The 16750-nt window shown below is 37.1% G+C and overlaps 2 protein-coding genes across 3 annotated transcripts; one reads left to right on the top strand and one right to left on the bottom strand.

The window, feature by feature from the left end:
* Nucleotides 1-9: 9 nt before the first annotated feature.
* LOC131532831 (myosin light chain kinase, smooth muscle-like) lies at nucleotides 10-12422 on the bottom strand. The gene is made up of 14 exons (XM_058764608.1): nucleotides 12401-12422; nucleotides 12182-12217; nucleotides 11569-11696; nucleotides 11312-11468; nucleotides 10726-11037; nucleotides 10420-10516; nucleotides 10142-10345; nucleotides 9555-9772; nucleotides 2469-2592; nucleotides 2212-2364; nucleotides 1366-1495; nucleotides 1118-1202; nucleotides 491-631; nucleotides 10-358 (listed from the first exon to the last, which is right to left on the bottom strand). The coding sequence occupies exons 1-14, from the start codon at nucleotides 12420-12422 to the stop codon at nucleotides 153-155; spliced, it is 2013 nt and encodes a 670-aa protein (XP_058620591.1). The 3' UTR covers nucleotides 10-152.
* si:ch211-40k21.5 (uncharacterized protein LOC100332117 homolog) lies at nucleotides 4964-9446 on the top strand. Of its 2 annotated transcripts, none has more exons than XM_058764972.1 (6): nucleotides 4964-5493; nucleotides 5592-5857; nucleotides 7612-7711; nucleotides 7947-8087; nucleotides 8685-8840; nucleotides 9066-9446. In XM_058764972.1, exons 1-6 carry the CDS (start codon nucleotides 5200-5202, stop codon nucleotides 9342-9344), a joined length of 1236 nt encoding a protein of 411 aa, XP_058620955.1. In that variant the 5' UTR covers nucleotides 4964-5199; the 3' UTR covers nucleotides 9345-9446. The 2 variants fall into 2 exon arrangements, with proteins under 2 accessions (XP_058620955.1, XP_058620956.1); XM_058764973.1 differs by having other exon boundaries at nucleotides 5353-5493; nucleotides 5578-5857.
* Nucleotides 12423-16750: the final 4328 nt, after the last annotated feature.

The raw sequence follows: 16750 nt of genomic DNA on the forward strand, positions 1-16750 counted from the left end.
TCAGAAATGGTGAATTACAACAGCTTCTAGTGACGTTAAACATGTGGAAAGTACTTTTGTTTCAGCATCATTTTTGCACATGGTTCCAAATGTTCTCAGGTTCGCTTAAGAAATCCTGATTTCTTCAAGCTTAACATTGTAGATTTGGTGTTCTAGAGTTGCACGGTGAGTCTGGCAGAGCACAGCGCCTGTCCCAGACTGTTGGATGCACAGCATTTGTAAATCCCAGAATCCCCTGGTTGTACTCGAGCAAGGGTGAGTGTGCAAGTGCCGTTCTGATCATAATTCATCTGAACTCGTCCGTTTTTCTCCAGCGGCGCTTCATCAAACAGCCAAACCACTTCAGGGTCAGGATATCCTGCAAACAGAAGTCACTTCAGTGAATTATGGTCCAATCACAAACTTATACTGCAGGAGGATCTTGAAAACACGCTCATGTTTGGATGCAGTAGTTTAATTCCTGGCATCCCATCAAGACTGACAGAGGTACCTTGTATTGTACAGGCCAGGTGCACTGTGGCTCCGCAGCTCTCAGTGAGGTCGTGCAGGGCTTGATGGAAACATGGTTCACGCCGCAACTGTTTTTCCAGAGATGACACAGCTTGTTCGGCCTCTTTCCCCAGAGCATTTGCTGAAAATACAGTGAAAGAGGCACCATGAGAGAATAAATCAATCATCCTCGGGTAGTCACAGGGGAAAGTCGCTTTTGTGCCACTAGCAAATGTAATGTATAATGGCTTTGAATTAGTGCTGTCAAATGATTAATCTCGATTAGTCACATCCAAAATAAAAGCTTTCGTTTACATAATACATGTGTGCACGGTGTACATTTGTGTATATATATATATATATATATATATATATATATATATATATATATATATATATATATATATATAAAAGACACATACAGCATATATTTTGAAAATATTTACATGTATATATTTATATAAATTATATCATTTAAATGCATTTAATATATAAATGTAACATTTTTCTTAAATATATATACACAGTACACACATGTAAACAAACTTATTTTAGATGCGATTAATCGTTTGACAGCACTACTTTGAACACTTCATTCGTTGGACATACAGGTTCTCATGCGTCTTACCATCTACAGAAATGGGAGACAGCTGTCCATCAGATTTGCTCCAGCGAGCCATCCTGGTCAGTGCAAGCAGGGCTTTACCAGTTTTCTGCAAGATGTATACAGATACATACATGATTTGCAGTATACCAGAGAGGTAAAAAAAAAAAAAGCAACACTGATGACAGCCTTAAGGAACTTCCATCAGTGAAAACCTGCGGGCATCTTTATACGAAATCAGCTGAAAGCCAATAACGTCTTAATTTCTATACCTTCCATTTCTGTCGGGCCAGGAACCTTCTCATCTTCTCTTTGTTTAGGGATTTGGTTGATCTGGAGTTTGAGTCTTCAAATAAGGCTATCCAGGGATGAGCTAATGCTTTCTCACAGGATAATCTTGTTCTAGGAGTGTAAAAATTAAATAAAACATTCTACATATAGAATAGAAATTATGCTTAACATGCAGTCTATTTTACATGACTGTAGACTGAAAATGGTCAATTAATTAAAAACAAGACTGAAATGAACGGATTACAAATCTAAAAGTTATTACAGCCAAATAAACCAATAAAAAAAAAAAAAAGTTAGTTGATAAGTAAAACGTTATTTCAGCTACTTGAAATTTCAGCCAAAACTGAAATTTAAATAAAACCTACAGACAAACCCAATTTAAAAAAAAAAAGAAAAGATAGAAAATATTACAAATTAGTGCTGGGCAACGATTAAGCGCATCCAGAATAAGAGTTTTTACATAATGTGTGTATATTTATTATGCATGTATAAATATGCACATGCATGTATAGATTTAAGAAAAATAAAGTTTATATTAAATACAAAATAAATTATATGAATATAAATACACATGTAAATATTTTAAAGATATATACTGTATGTGCGTGTCATACATATATACACACACACATACATTATATAAACAAAAACCTTTTTGGACATGAATAAGGGAGATTAAATGGCGATTAATCATTGCCCAGCACTAATAAAAACAATTATAGTATTGTCAGTTATACTAAAATAACATTGTTAAAGATCATTAGCAGAATATAGTAAAACATGGATGTTGTGACTATGCTAATTTGGAGTCACATTCCTTCATTCACCTCTTATCCTTCCTCAGCAGGCCGCTGATGAAATCTTTGGCCTCATGGGTGATCTCATCAAAACTCTCAGGATCAAACTCCCACTGCGCTGCAGTAACCAGAGCTAAGGTCTCGGCATCGCTGTTTCCCTGGAATGGAGACTCGCCACTCAGTCTGGGAAACCGTGGAAAAGAAAATACATTACATCAAACAAAAATACGCATATTAGTCAATGAATCAAAGTGGCATCCATAAACGGCTTCATTCTGTGCCCTTACAGGATGTAGCAGATGACGCCGATGCTCCACATGTCAGTGGTCAGATCTACAGGCTCATAATTGACAACCTCTGGGGCCACAAACTCTGGAGTCCCATGCAAGACCATCAGACGTTTACCAGGCTCTGAAAACACCAAAACAGTTAAATATATGTTAGGCATAAAAATAAATGTCTAAATATTTTACTCTATAAATGTGTATAAAGTGTGCATTAAAAGTCATCCGTATGAAAAGGGAGTTTTGTATTTTATATATGAAGCCAGTCAGTTTTTCAGTGCAAGTGTTGAAAATAAATCCCACGGGATTTAGTCCCGTTTATAACCTGAAATTCCAAGATGTGATAATCAAGTTATCAGCAATACAAAGTAAATATGCTCAATTTCAGTAGGTTTTGTCCTAAATTAGACCAAACATACTGTATGCAAATATTCCCTTGCTACCAGAGTTTGATCAACATTTCTACATTAATCCGTGTAAAGCAATTCAGAGAATAGTTTCTGTCTGACTGAAAACATGTTACAAAGACTGAACTATGTAGCACTGAACTGTGGATTAAGACAGTTTTCCACCATTTCTGTGTTCAGGATTTTTAGGGCGGGCCTGAAATCATGTCTCGATGACGCACTGGAGCCCCTGAGCATGGCTCCTCCCCTAACACTATAACAACTAGAGCCATTAGCATCAGGGGTTAGCAAGCCTACAGTTTGCTAGATAGCTATGCCTGCATCACGTAAATGCATATTTCCTGGTTGCGATCACTTACAAAACAAATCGGCCTCCTTATTTAAGTTTCCTAAAAACGATGATATCAGGAAAAGATGGATTAATTTTGTGAAGAGCCACCTTGATGGAGAGCTGAGGATCACCACCAACACCCGCCTCTGCAGTGAACATTTTACATCGGATAGCTTTACAAACTTTCATCGGAGACAACTGGGATTCACTGAGAATCCACTGTTACTGGTCAGTGGGGCAGAACCGACCATCTCCCGCCCCGCCCTTCATCCTCCAGTCCGTACGTGCTCACCAACGAGTGTAAGTTGCCTTGTGTGCTTATATTATAGTAGTCTCCACCAGACGTTCAGTCTGGCAGCAAAACCTTGTTGACCGCTTTAAATGGCCAAGGACCGCACAAAAGGCCATATGAATGACAGGTAAAGCAACCAATCACGTTTCGTTTTGTGCCGCGTCATATTTAGGGGCGTGGAAATGTCCTTACAATAACAGACCGGTGTGTAAACTTTTGGACTTTTTTTTTTTTTAATTAATGCCAAGGTACAGAAAACAAACATTGCATACAGAGGTGACTTTACATGGAAAGCACAGTGTATGTATGCATGCATGCATGCATGTATAAAAAGAAAAAAGCTTTAACAAAAGAGATTTAAAAAGATGAAAAATTGACTGGTTTTAAAAGCTTTAAGATTCTTGGAAGATCTTGATTGGTCAACATTTGAAGTGGATCAAAAAAAGTTCAAAGTTGTCCTAAGACAAGAACGCATTGAGTTTAGGACTACTTTGAACTTTTTTGATCCAGGTCAGATGTTGACTACTGCAGTTTGGATATACTATTGAAACTTTTTTTTTTTTTTAATAAGAGGACTTTGATGAGAGTGAATACCGCAGCGAATATGATAGTAGTAGTAATAGGTTAATAAGATATTAAATTTTATCTTTCTCTATTGAAGCCAAACAGGCATGATATGCAAATCAGTTTCATTAGGGTCATCACAAAAAGAATAACTTGTTAAAAACAGTCTATACCACAAACTTTACATTTTCTCATACTTTTGAAAATCCAGCAGACACACCTGCTTATTTTTTCTATATTGATAACTTATTTACTTGGCTTTTTTTTTTTTTTTTTTTTTGGTTTAAAAAAAAAAAAAAAAAAAAGCCATTCAAATTTGGCCGGGTGGTTAACATTTTTCTGTGGTGTGACAAACTCCAAACACATTTTTAATGTTTTACACGGACTTCAAAAGCCTACTTATAAAAAAATAAAAACAGATAGTTCCGGTCCTTGATTCTGATTGGTTGAGCCACGTTTGAAGCCATTGTAAAATTACACTACAAACCTACACCTTTGTTTACTATGTTGCTTGGCAACCACTTTGTTCCAACCACAACCGTTTCTGAGGAACTACATTGTTTGGTGGAAGAATACGGTTTTTATTAATATCATTACACTTATTTGCGCAATTTTATTTTGTGAAACCTTACCAAGTATACAAAATAACCGTTTTATAAAAGCAATAAGCCCCGTGAAGCCGCTTCACGTCGTGCCCAACAATGCCCCTTAGCTGTTATAAATTCACTGTAAACCACGGCTTCTTGCTTTATTATTCTATATAAAAGGTAGTCCAAGAGATCACATGATCAAACGAGTCTTGCTCATTGGCTGACGCTGCAACTAGCAGTCAAAAACAGACATACATTTATTAGGTCTATGGTCAAAAACCCTCAACTCCAGTCCTCAAAACAAAACAAAAAACTCCAGTAAAAAAAAAAAAAAAAAAGGGTAGTAAAAGTAAATCCAAAGCGCTGGTCCACACTCCAGTACAGTAGGTGGCGGAAACGCGCCTTTAAATGTTGTAGTTGCCACTACAAAAGATAGACGATCCTGGAAGTGCGTCATTGGTTGTTTACAGCAGAAGAACAGGGATGCTCTATGAAAGTTTCGTGCGTTTCTTTCGACATTTTGCTTTAGATCCTGGTTCATTTTTAAAAGATGGTGCACAAGTGTGCATTTCCAGGATGCAAGAACTTAAAGCAAAAACTGCGAGCACGTAAGAGTGCATTAGCGAGCCTGACAAGTGACAGGGTGACTTCTCACAGATTTGAGCGACTGAAGCTTTGGCTGCTGGCTGTTCAACGGGATATTACTTTATCTATTCGGTACTTCAAGCACATGAGGTTGTGCAGTGAACACTTTTCACAAGACTATTTCAAAGCAGATGAGGGAAAGGCACGACGATATCTTACAAATACAGCTGTGCCTGTCATTTATTTACCAAAAACAGAGGTATGCATAGATTTATATTGTAGTCTTACAACTATTAACAATTACTCGATGTATAATGCATAACAAAAGTGTAATTTACAACAGATGGGTTCTTTCAGGAGACTCTGAGTGATACATCATTGATCAGCCAGGACTTCCATTCAGAAGATTCGGAGGAAATGGATCACTGCTATGCATTAACCACAGAGACGCTACAAACTCGGCCTAAGAAGCGAAAGAAGTCCGACGTTATGAAGAGAGAAAGAGACAGACTGAGACAGAAAAACCGAGTAAACATCGGCGTGGCCTATTCCAGATGGAAAGCGCTGAAAGCGGAGAAAGGCATGAAGAACGACGCGGAGGTTGCTTGTTATCTGCTGGACAGGTAAAGAATTACGCACGTTTTAACTCCTGTTTGCGTCTGACGAATCACGCAGGTACGGTGCTGCTCCGGTGCTGTTCCTACCAGAACCAGTCTAAAATAGTACGGAAAAAAAAGTAAAGCTTATAGGTGTACCGTAGTGATTCAGGATAAGCCAAAAACACGGTTGGGAAAAATTGACTCAGATTTTACTCGCTCCTTATATAAATTTTGGTTTAAAAAAAAAAAAAAAGATACGGACTGCAGCTTTAAAAGGGGACAAAAAAAAAAAGTCCCAAAACAGTTGCAGCCAATCAGCAGTAAGAGGCGTGTCTATTAATGATCGGGAGAAGAAGAAGAGTCAGTGCACACTGCACAGGACCGACTATAGATCGAGAGATGGCAGATAAAAAAAAGAAAAGGAAGAAAATATCGGTGGAACAAAGCATTAAAAAGAGGGGTTACGATCAGGCAAGAGGTAGGACCCGCATAAATATCGGAGCAGCTTTCCAGCGGTGGAGGGAACTCAAGGAGCGGGAAGGCCTGGACTCGGACGCCGAGGTTGCTTTGTTTCTTCTTGATAGGCGAGTAACTTTGATTTTATCCGTGTTGTCTTTTGCTTGCGTGTCATCTTCGCACGTTTGTTCCAGTCTTACTGTCGTTCGTGTCAGCTGTGGTAAAGCGCATTGATTTCCACTATAAACATGGAGCATGTAAACGCGTCGTTTCATTTGATTCCCCCTTTTATTGATCGCTGTAGTCTCCTAATATTGTCATAATTACAATATATTAGTTACTTGGACTGTCGTGCTATCGAGTTGTTAATGAAAACGGTGTTTTTGGGATGGAAGGGATGACTTTGTTGTTATCCGTTAAGGATAAAAGCCGCATTCAGTCATCTGGTGCTAGTTTAAAAAAAAAAAATGTTATATATATATATATATATATATATATATATATATATATATATATATATATATAGAGAGAGAGAGAGAGAGAGAGATAAGCGGTTAGAACACTGCTGCTCGCTATCTGTTCAGTTTGCATAAAACTCGAGACTGGCGGGTTGGATTTAGTAGGAAATCGCGAGGTTACGTCACATCCGTAAACAAAGTCTGGCGCGTAAAAAAAAGCTGTGGAAGGGAACTGGTTTGTAGCTCGCCGCCACAATAAATGAGGGTCATTTTGGAAGTAGTTAACACGGAATATGAATCGTTCTAAACGGAAACCTTTGCCGACCTCTGGAGAAATGCTCGTGATCAAGGCAAAGGCGCCTCGAACCGCACAGAGCCTGTTGGCAAAGCGGGAAAGCGACAGAGTTCGCGGCAAAACCAGAATCAACATCGGCAGAGCGTTTGAGCGGTGGCGACAGTTCAGAGATCTCAAAGCATTTCAGACCGACACAGAACTGGCTTTTTTCTTGCTGGACAGGTGAGATGTTTTAGTTGAGTGATAGATAACTTAGAACTGATTTAAAAAAAAAAAAGCTAACTTTAACTTTGGTAATCGTGGTTGCACCAAGCAGTATCACGCCGACTGATTTTGCTCGCAAGTGGCAGTTTTGCGTAAAAATGCATAGACACTTTCATTAAGACATTGTAATTTTATTAGCAATTAACTTAAAGAAAGTGGCATATTACACTGAATCACACGTGAAATTAAGTAGGTAAACTGAAGTGGTATTTCCTTGCAAGATGTACTTCTGTAGTATCCCCTAGTATAAATTGTTTTGCCTAATTTGCATTTCAACTTATTTTTTCTCATTTTTGTTTACCAAGGGTGTGTGGTGGGCATCTGTTGCTAGACAAATCCAGTGCATCTCTGAGAAAGAGGGGAAGACCCCGGAAATCAACATTTGCATCTGCACCACAAACTGAGGTATGTAGGGTATGTACATTCAGGTAAATTAGGACATCTTTTGCCATTGAGATGGGAACGAGTCCCAGTCATCTTGAAATAACCTGTAAAAATTAATATTAAACTAGTACAATGGATGGTTTGTTGGGTCAGTTTTTTTTTAAACAGTAACTCTAGTCAACCTGTTAGATCGTAAACACGTTTGGTTTACACTGCATCTGATACAACATACTATCTCAAACATAAATTGTTATAGGAGAGTCGGAGGAATTCACCTCAGCCCAGTTGGGACTCCCAGTCAGACACAGAATCAGTGCCTAGTCCAGATCGCCAGTCCACAAACGTGGAGGTCCTTGGGATCTGCTATGACCTTCCTCCCTTACAGCCATATCAACCAGTAAGTGCGCACATATGAGCGTTTCTCCATTATTACACTTTCCAATTCAGCACTTTTTTGAAATTCATTGATCTTAGTCATTTTATTTCTCCTCCCAAATTCTTCTGCAAATAATTAAGCTCCAATTATAACACTTAAATTTTGTTACTTTCAGCCATACATGTGCGGTTTTAGAGTTTATAAACCCATTAAGAAGTTATTCCCATTTTATTTTTGCCAGAAATTCATCAAGTCTTACTAACTATATGGTCATTCCTATTATGGTAAAATCTTAATTAAATAAAGAAACAAAGCTAATTGATCTCATTTTACTTTAATTTGGAATTAGAATTGCAAACTGTAAAATTGACAGGCTAATTAGATGAGCCACATACAAATTTTAAAATGATTAACATGCAACACCTGTGACTGCTTTCGCATTATTGACACCATTTTCCTATTTAATACTAAAGCCGCTTTGACAATCTGTATTGTTAAGTGCTATATAAATAAAGGTGACTTGACTGCTCATCATCGGCAATTGTTAAATATTAAGGTTTAGCAACCATACACAACTGCATTATAATTTTGCATGCGTCACCATTTTCTGCCATGTAGGATAAAGCAGCACAGCCTGAACGACTAATAGAGGATGGATTTGATCCAGATGTCAGGATGGGTTACACGGAGGAACAAAACAGTATGATGGAGCAGAGTTCATCTTCAAGTACAACTACAGAGGAAGACAGCGCAGTGCACTGGGAAGAAAGAAAGGTTGGTCAAAATGGACAGTTGAGTAAATATCTGACCTACTAAGGAGTTAATGTAAGCTGGACAATTGTCAGCCACCTTTCCTTCAGTATTTACTCCAACTCATCTGGGGTAATTAGTCTATGGAAATATTTAAGCATTTAATAAGCCTTTAGATCAAATGTTTTTAGGATCAGTAATTCAGTCAAAGGAGTCCAAACTGTTCACTGATTATTTTCTGTCTCGTAGGATGAACTCGCACAGACTGCCCTGCGATTGGAGGAACGTTTAAACGCCATGAGATCTTTGTCTGATCCCATTTCAATGACAAGAGGAATAGTAGATCAGAAGGAAAGAAAATGGATGGTCAACAAATCCAGTTTGACAGGACTGTTCAGAACCTGCCATCAGTGTGGAGAGCCAGTTCTGGAATTTAAAACATTAACATCCGGGAGTCTGATTCGGATTCAGTGGGAATGCTCAAAGGGACATCTCATGTGGCTCTTTCCCAACCACAACCCAACATAACATACACTAAAACCAGACGGGGATGAATGTACAGTACTGCAGTGTATCTAGATTTATTAAAATGTGAATATAAAATAAAACTTCTACTTTGGAATTACAAAATTGAGGTTTTTATTTATTTATTTTTTTTTTTTTGTACCTTGACTCGCTCTGGGGGGGTTAAAAAAAAGAAAAAAGAAAAGCGCAGCACTTCAAAAGTGAATCACTCACCCAGTTTGCAGGCCAATCCAAAGTCAATGATCTTGATGAGCGACCCAGTGCTGTTCACACAGACGATGTTTTCCGGCTTCAGGTCGAGGTGAACGATGTGTTTGCTATGGACATACTGGATTGCTTCTAGGATCTGACGCATGTAGTTCACACTGTTGGATTCTGTGTGCTCGAAGTTCTCATCTACTATCCGTTCAAACAACTCGCCACCTGCAATACTTCAATGAGGCAGAACGATTACGGGTTAGAAATGCATGATGAGTTCATTTTTACGCAAGAGTTTTGATTTAAAAGCAAGATTTTTGGCAGTTAAAAAAAATATATATTTGAAGTTAGACCACTTTGAAATTTAAACTTTAAATTCTAAAATTGAAAATATGCTCATTGTATGAGGAGCATTCTAGCCTTTAAATTAAATATTTAAAAACCTGGTCTGATATTTCCCTTAACATCAACGATTTAAATTAAAATGAATGTTAATGGACAAGAGAAATTCACGTACAACAGTTCCATAGTTAGAGTGTGTATTAGCAAAAGCCATTTCGCATGTCACTTTAAAGAGACGTGTGGATTATATCACTACTCACTACTCCAGAATCATGACTATCTCAGACGGGGTGTCGTAGGCTGCGAGACACTGCACCAGCTTCGGGTGATGTAGCTCATTCATCAGTTTGATTTCTTGACGCGCTGCTGTTCTCTCTCTGGAGACACGGGCCCGGTAGAATTTCCCAGCATACACCCGACCCGTCTGCTTATGGGTCATCCTGTACACCTCCCCAAACTTCCCCCTGTGGAGGTATAAGATGACCATTGAAGATAAATATAAATTTTAGACTTGATATACAAGATGGCTAATACTCACACTCCCAGTTTTTCATGAACATGATAATGATCCCTGGCTTTGTGTGTAGTGTCAGGCACAACCTCCACATATGAGATCACTTCCTGTTGTAGCTCACCTGAAACATTAATCTTGCTTTAATCTCTTGCTTGAGCATCACTGACTTCAAAAACAAACACTAGCATTCTATATGCATGTATTTTTTACAAATACATTCAAAACAGTAACATTTATATTCAATGTATGCATAATTTGCATACTGTACACTAAATGTACTACAGAAAAATTAAGAATAGCACTGTAACTTATAGTTGAGCATCTGTCTACCTGCAGTGTTCATCTTAACGCAGGCCGACTCCTCACTGGAGTCACTGACTCCCGCTGCGTTACAGGCTCGTACTCTGAAGCGATACTGTCCCTGCGGGTCGAGACCAGAGCGGACCCGATACGAGGTGTTCGGACACTGGTTCATGAGTTCAGTCCAGTCGCCGGGCTCGGTTTGGTCCAGCCTCTGAAACTCCACCACGTAGCCTGTGATGGCAGAACCTCCGTCAAAACACGGCCCAGACCAAGACAGAACCAGAGATGTGCGGGTCAGCTGGGACACGAACGGACACGAGGCTGGAGGGTCTGGACGATCTGTGGAGAAATAGAAAGTGAATGAGGTTATTGAGAAGTAAAAATATTTTTTTATAAATTTAAAAAAAAAAAAAAAAAAAAAAAAAAAAAGTTGAATATAAAGAAACTTCTAAGATGTAAAAAAAAAAGAAGCTTAAAATGGAAATTAAGATGAATTAAGACATTTCTAAAACAAACAAACAAACATACACAGGAGAACAAAAACGCAATTTGATTATTGGTTGTCATGCTATCACCATAGATATAGACCGATTAGACTAATTTCAGATCTTACCAATGACACTGAGGCTTGTGGTCCAGTGAGCTGTGCCTCCTCGGTTCCGAACAAAAAGGGAGTAACTTCCCGCATCTACAGGAAGAACGTCAGAGAGAACCAGGGTGCTGCTACTGCTGGTGTTCGTCACACACACTCGTGGTCCTTCTAACACAACCTAATGACAAAAAGCAGATGTTTTGTGGTGGATTCATGAAGTGTGGAGAATCACATTAATTAAATACATGTTCCACTAAAGCTTCACGAACTGCTCAGACCTTTTCGTTGTCATGAATCCAGCAGGAAGCCACAGGCCCAGAGCTTCTGAAACGAGAGAGCAGTCGAGCGGTTCCTCCAACACAAACCACAACCTGCTGCTGGGGATCCAAAAACTCAGCTACCGCACCTGGACAACAGAAAGAGAGTCTACTGACGCACCGATGGAAGTAGCTCAGCTTTTTAAACCACAATACAGATACTCCACCTTTACAAGCACTTCACGTCTCGTGTAAAAAAGCACTGATTGTGGCCTATGTGCGCACAGAATTCATCAGCTTCAGTATTTAGCTCTTATAGCATTTTAGTATTGCTAATGTAGTATGATAGGTTGTGTTAATTATTTGAATTAAGGTTTTAGTTTTAGCCATCTTAGAACTTCAACTAAAAGTTTGAAAGGTTTGTTTTATGTCAAGTAAAGTGAAACTAATTTGTTCCGAAATAGATTCAGTGGTTGCTCTCTGAATCATTCATTTAGAGTCTCTAGATTTTGAAGTGCTGTTGATAATAAAGATCACTATGATTAAACGGGTGTTAAATGAATGAAAGAAATATCAACTTTAAATTATTAGTAACACATTAACATCTCACTGAAGTCAGAAATCACACACTCACCTGAGCTACTGCTGGCTGTGTTACTGTGTGTGACGTCTGCAGTGAAACACACATCAAATTCATCAACTAGGCATGTACAAGTAGATATGGCTCATCAGGAATCATCAGTCATATGACTTGCAATGTTTAATTAAATGTGGCATATAATTGGCTAGTAGACACAGAAGGCTTGTGTGATTGGCTACAGGCATAATGACTCCGTCTGAATTCAATTTATACAAATCTGTTTCCAATCCCACATTCTGCACTGACATGTGATATAAACACAGTTTAGCCTTTAAAATAGTGCATTTTTATTCAAAAGGCAAATTTAGGACATGAACATTTCTATTAATAAATCACTGTTGTTCATTAACGTTTTTGTTAAGCATTAAACAGTAAAGATTTTTTTTCCTTATTGTTTCATAATTAATCTACCATGTATGTGTGTGTCTGTAGTTTGTACCTTAAGATACATACCTGGTCTCCTCTTTTCTGTGTTCAGGGAGTTTTTAGGAGATTTTTTCCTTGTGTCAGCAGTTTCTGTTTGAAAATGTTTCATAATGTGTTATTTTAATTGCAGAAATATCGAAACACATCAGGTAACATATAGTTATGGTTTTCCTTTCTGTGTATGCACAAGCACATTAATCAAAAGCGACGGTAAAGACATTTATATCGTTAAAAAACATTCCTATTTCAAAAAAATGCTGTTCTTTTGACATTTCTATTCATTTCAGAATCCCGGTCACAAAAATATGAAGCAGCAAAACTGTTTTCCGCATTGATAACAATCAGAAATGTTTCTTGAGCAGCAAATCAGCATATAATAATGATTTCTGAAGGATCATGTGACACTGAAGACTGGAGTAATGATGCTGAGAATTTAGCTTTGCTTTACATTTTAACATATATTCAAATTATTTTCAATTCTAATAATATTTCACAATATTTACTGTAGTTTTGATTAAGAAATGCAGCCTTGGTGAGCAGAAGAGACTTATAAAAATCTTACTAACTTCTTAAACATCTTGACAAGGAAACATTTCCTCTAAATATCTCTTTAAAAAGTTTAAAGAAGGTTCATCTAGGGAATTATGTGTACAGGCAGAAATATCTCACCTGATTTCCCTGATTTCAGACAGCTCTCCTCTCTGTTCGTCGGCTTGGCTCCATTCTCTGTTCTCCTCGGCACATCCAGTGCTGCTGAAGACTTCAGGTCAAACCTGAATGTTGAAATGTAGGTCTTCTTTTGACCCTTTTCAATAAAAGCCATTATTATACTGTGACAAGTTCCAAACTGTTGGTCTCTTCCTCTTCTCAACCTCTTTCAGATTTGCCTGTCTCCTTCCATTATTTCTGTCACTGCTTAATTCGGCAGCATTCTCGTTCTACTTCACGTCAGAGGAAGCAGCAGATGTAATCAGGTCGATCATATGAATGGTTTGAGGGGGAAAGGTATGAGTTGAACTCACATAGATGAAGTGGGCGGGGCTTCCACACATGGCCTGTAACCGAAGGCCACTCGATCAAAATCCACAACAACAAAGAAAACATAAACACAGTTTCCCTGAAATGTGCACAAATGCGTTGGTCTCACAGGCAGAAAACACTGTAGACTTAAAACTATAGACATTTAAACCGAAAACTAAAACTATTTTCTCGGCTCATGGGTGTGTGACATATATATGTGACATTACAAATGTGGACGAGCCTGTCGGGCTGCTTGGGATTATTTAGCTTACTTTAGCCTGATGCAAACCTCATATTTTATCTGGGTATATTTAATCTATACAATGTAGATGTAGTTTGCATTTCATTACCATTGATCAGGAATGAGCCGCATATGAATGTTGAGTCAGTGTTATTTGTCAAATAAATGCAATGTCTTATGAATATATAATTGTTGTTTGAGTGAGCCAATATAAAAGTCAAAGTATTTCTAAGAGTAATTAAAGGTGATAACAGCTGAAATATGCAGTTTTAAAGGGTGAAGATGAGACTGGTTGTAATCTGATTACACACAAACACACTGTCCTACTAGTAATTTTTGTCATGGGAAAATATTGCACATATGCAGATACATAATCTACTGTACATGTTCCCAGGCATACATGCATTTTTGAGGAATGGGGAAGAAAGAAGAAATTGCAGTTGCACTTTGATGGAATTATGGGATACAACAACTTGTCCCTGCAAGTCCTTAAATAAAGTGTTGTTGTTGTTGTTGTTGTTTTGTTGTTAATAATCTTTGGGGCATAACAGTTTATATGCAAATATATCAAATATATCTTGTGAATCCAAGACAACACTTTATGCTGAAGTTTTTGGTGGGTATATTCTACAGTATACTGCAGAATATGGTGAAGGGTTAAATACAGATGCATCAGACCTATTTTCTATGTATTGTTTTTAAAACTTCTGACGTGAAGGATGTTACATTTCATGTTGACAGAAGGAAGAGTACCAGACGAATCAGCAAAATAACTTTTCTTTTGACGTTCTGCTCTGTTTTTGTTTACATGTTCTCCAATTGCAGCGCTGGGAATGACATATTCTCCATCAGGAGATACAGCAAACAAAATCACAATGACAATTTATTATGATAGAAATTATTATTAATGATAGAAATTTTAATAAGCATAAAACTGTAAATCAATTTCATAATGAATTACAAAAACTATTTTTAGATGTGATTACTGACCAGTGTTATTTTAGTATTGAGATACTGTTATAGTTTAACTCATATTCATATTTATTTTATTAGTTTTTTATGTCTATATAGGTTTTACTTTTTATTTCAATTTTGGTCTGAGTTATTTTGGTACATCATGTGAAGATAAAAGAAACGTTACCTTGTTAACTAGCTAAGATAAATTAAGTTTAAGGGTTTTTTATTTGATTTTAGTTCAGTTTTAAGAATTATTTTAAGTTTTAGTTTTAGTTAACTATTCTAACGGTGCAACTGACCCTTGGAGTGACCTTTTTATGAATAAAATGTCAAGCAACTATGAAACTATGCCCAAAATAACTGGACATATTCTCACAAGTCAGGCTTTTAAAACAGCTGTAAGTTATTTGAAATATCAGCTTCAAAATCATTGTGATGATACACTGATTTCTAGTCATACAAATGGCTTGTTTCTTTTCCGCTGTTTGGATTCTCATTCTGGCGGGACCCATTCACTGCAGAAGATCCATTGGTGAGCAAATGCTACATTTATCCAAATCTGTTCTGATGAAGAAACAAACTCATCTATATCTTGGATGACTTGAGGGCAGAGATCGGCAATGTATTTGAAATACGTATTTAATTACTAAATACGTATTTTGTAATTTGTAATTTGCTAGACAAAATAAAAAATTCAAAAGCAATGTGTAATTAAATACTTTGAGAGACAATATTTTGTATTTGAAATACTCAAAATACATAATCAAGTAGGCCTAGTTCTTTTTTTTCTCAGATAATACAATATCTTTTTTCACACACACACACACACACACACACAAAAACATTATTTATACATACATTTATTTAACACACCAAGCTTCTTATTTAATTTCCATACATAACACACCTGTACACACAAATACCATATAATTTTTTTTTTTGTATATTGTGGTCTTTCAAAAAATGATATATTATTATTTCCTATTTACTTATTCTATTTGTATTATCTGTGTCTTGTCACTGTCATTCTGTTTGTGCTGTGGAAGCCTCTGTCACCATAACAAATTCCTTGTGTGAGTAAACATACCTGGCACTAAAGCTCTTTCTTCACCTGTGTTAATAGTATTACCAACTATACCCTATCATAGTTTTTGGCTAGATGCAAGTGAATCATGTCCTCTTGGATCCGGGTTAGTTCACCCCCCCAAAAAACAATAAAACTCACCCTTGTGTCATTCCACTCCTGTAAGACCTTCGTTTATCTTTGGAACATATGAAGATATTTTTGATGAAATCCGAGAGCTTTCTGTCGTCATGCAGCTTACACATTCAAGGTCCAGAATGGTAGGAAAGACATCAAGCAATCAATGTAATCCGTACCTCCCGAACCTATAACTAAAGTGTCTTTCGCGGGTCAAAATGACCCGAAGACCTGTAACGTTACAATTTCTTTTCCAGTCCAGAAAATACTTATTTTTTGTTTCTAATTATTTATGTAGGTTTTATTATTTTTGGTGATTTTTTATTTTATTTACCTTAAATTCTGGATTTTTTAATGAAAATCAGCATATTTGCATACATTTTTTCACCAAAAAAAACAAAACAAAGACACAATTCCTACTTTAAACATGATCCTTCAGGAACTGGGTCACTGAGTGTCTCTGAGGCCATCTGATTGGAAAAAAATGACAAAAAATGGCATTTATAGTTACAACCACTAGAGGGGCCTATAGAACCCTATTGAGATTCTTAACTGAGCCCAACAAGTGAACTCTTTAAAACTACAGCAACTTAATACTGGATTTTAATCCAAACATATGCATATCCATACATTTTCATAAATATGTAATAAATATAAAAGATAAATTTAAAAATATAAAAATGATATCAAATCATTGGTCTTCACCTCATCACTCAAA

Source organism: Onychostoma macrolepis, chromosome 24 (assembly GCF_012432095.1).
Source record: "Onychostoma macrolepis isolate SWU-2019 chromosome 24, ASM1243209v1, whole genome shotgun sequence".
Classification (NCBI taxonomy): domain Eukaryota; kingdom Metazoa; phylum Chordata; class Actinopteri; order Cypriniformes; family Cyprinidae; genus Onychostoma; species Onychostoma macrolepis.

Coding starts and splice junctions, on each gene's coding strand:
- si:ch211-40k21.5 (XM_058764972.1), top strand. CDS start 5,200: ATGGTGCACAAGTGTGCATTTCCAGGATGCAAGAACTTAAAGCAAAAA. Junction 5,494..5,591: donor TTTATTTACCAAAAACAGAG/GTATGCATAGAT, acceptor GGGTTCTTTCAG/GAGACTCTGAGTGATACATC. Junction 7,712..7,946: donor CATCTGCACCACAAACTGAG/GTATGTAGGGTA, acceptor AAATTGTTATAG/GAGAGTCGGAGGAATTCACC.
- LOC131532831 (XM_058764608.1), bottom strand. CDS start 12,422: ATGTGGGATTGGAAACAGATTT. Junction 11,038..11,311: donor CACAAGCCTCAGTGTCATTG/GTAAGATCTGAA, acceptor ATTTCTCCACAG/ATCGTCCAGACCCTCCAGCC. Junction 1,496..2,211: donor CTGCTGAGGAAGGATAAGAG/GTGAATGAAGGA, acceptor TTACACTCCTAG/AACAAGATTATCCTGTGAGA.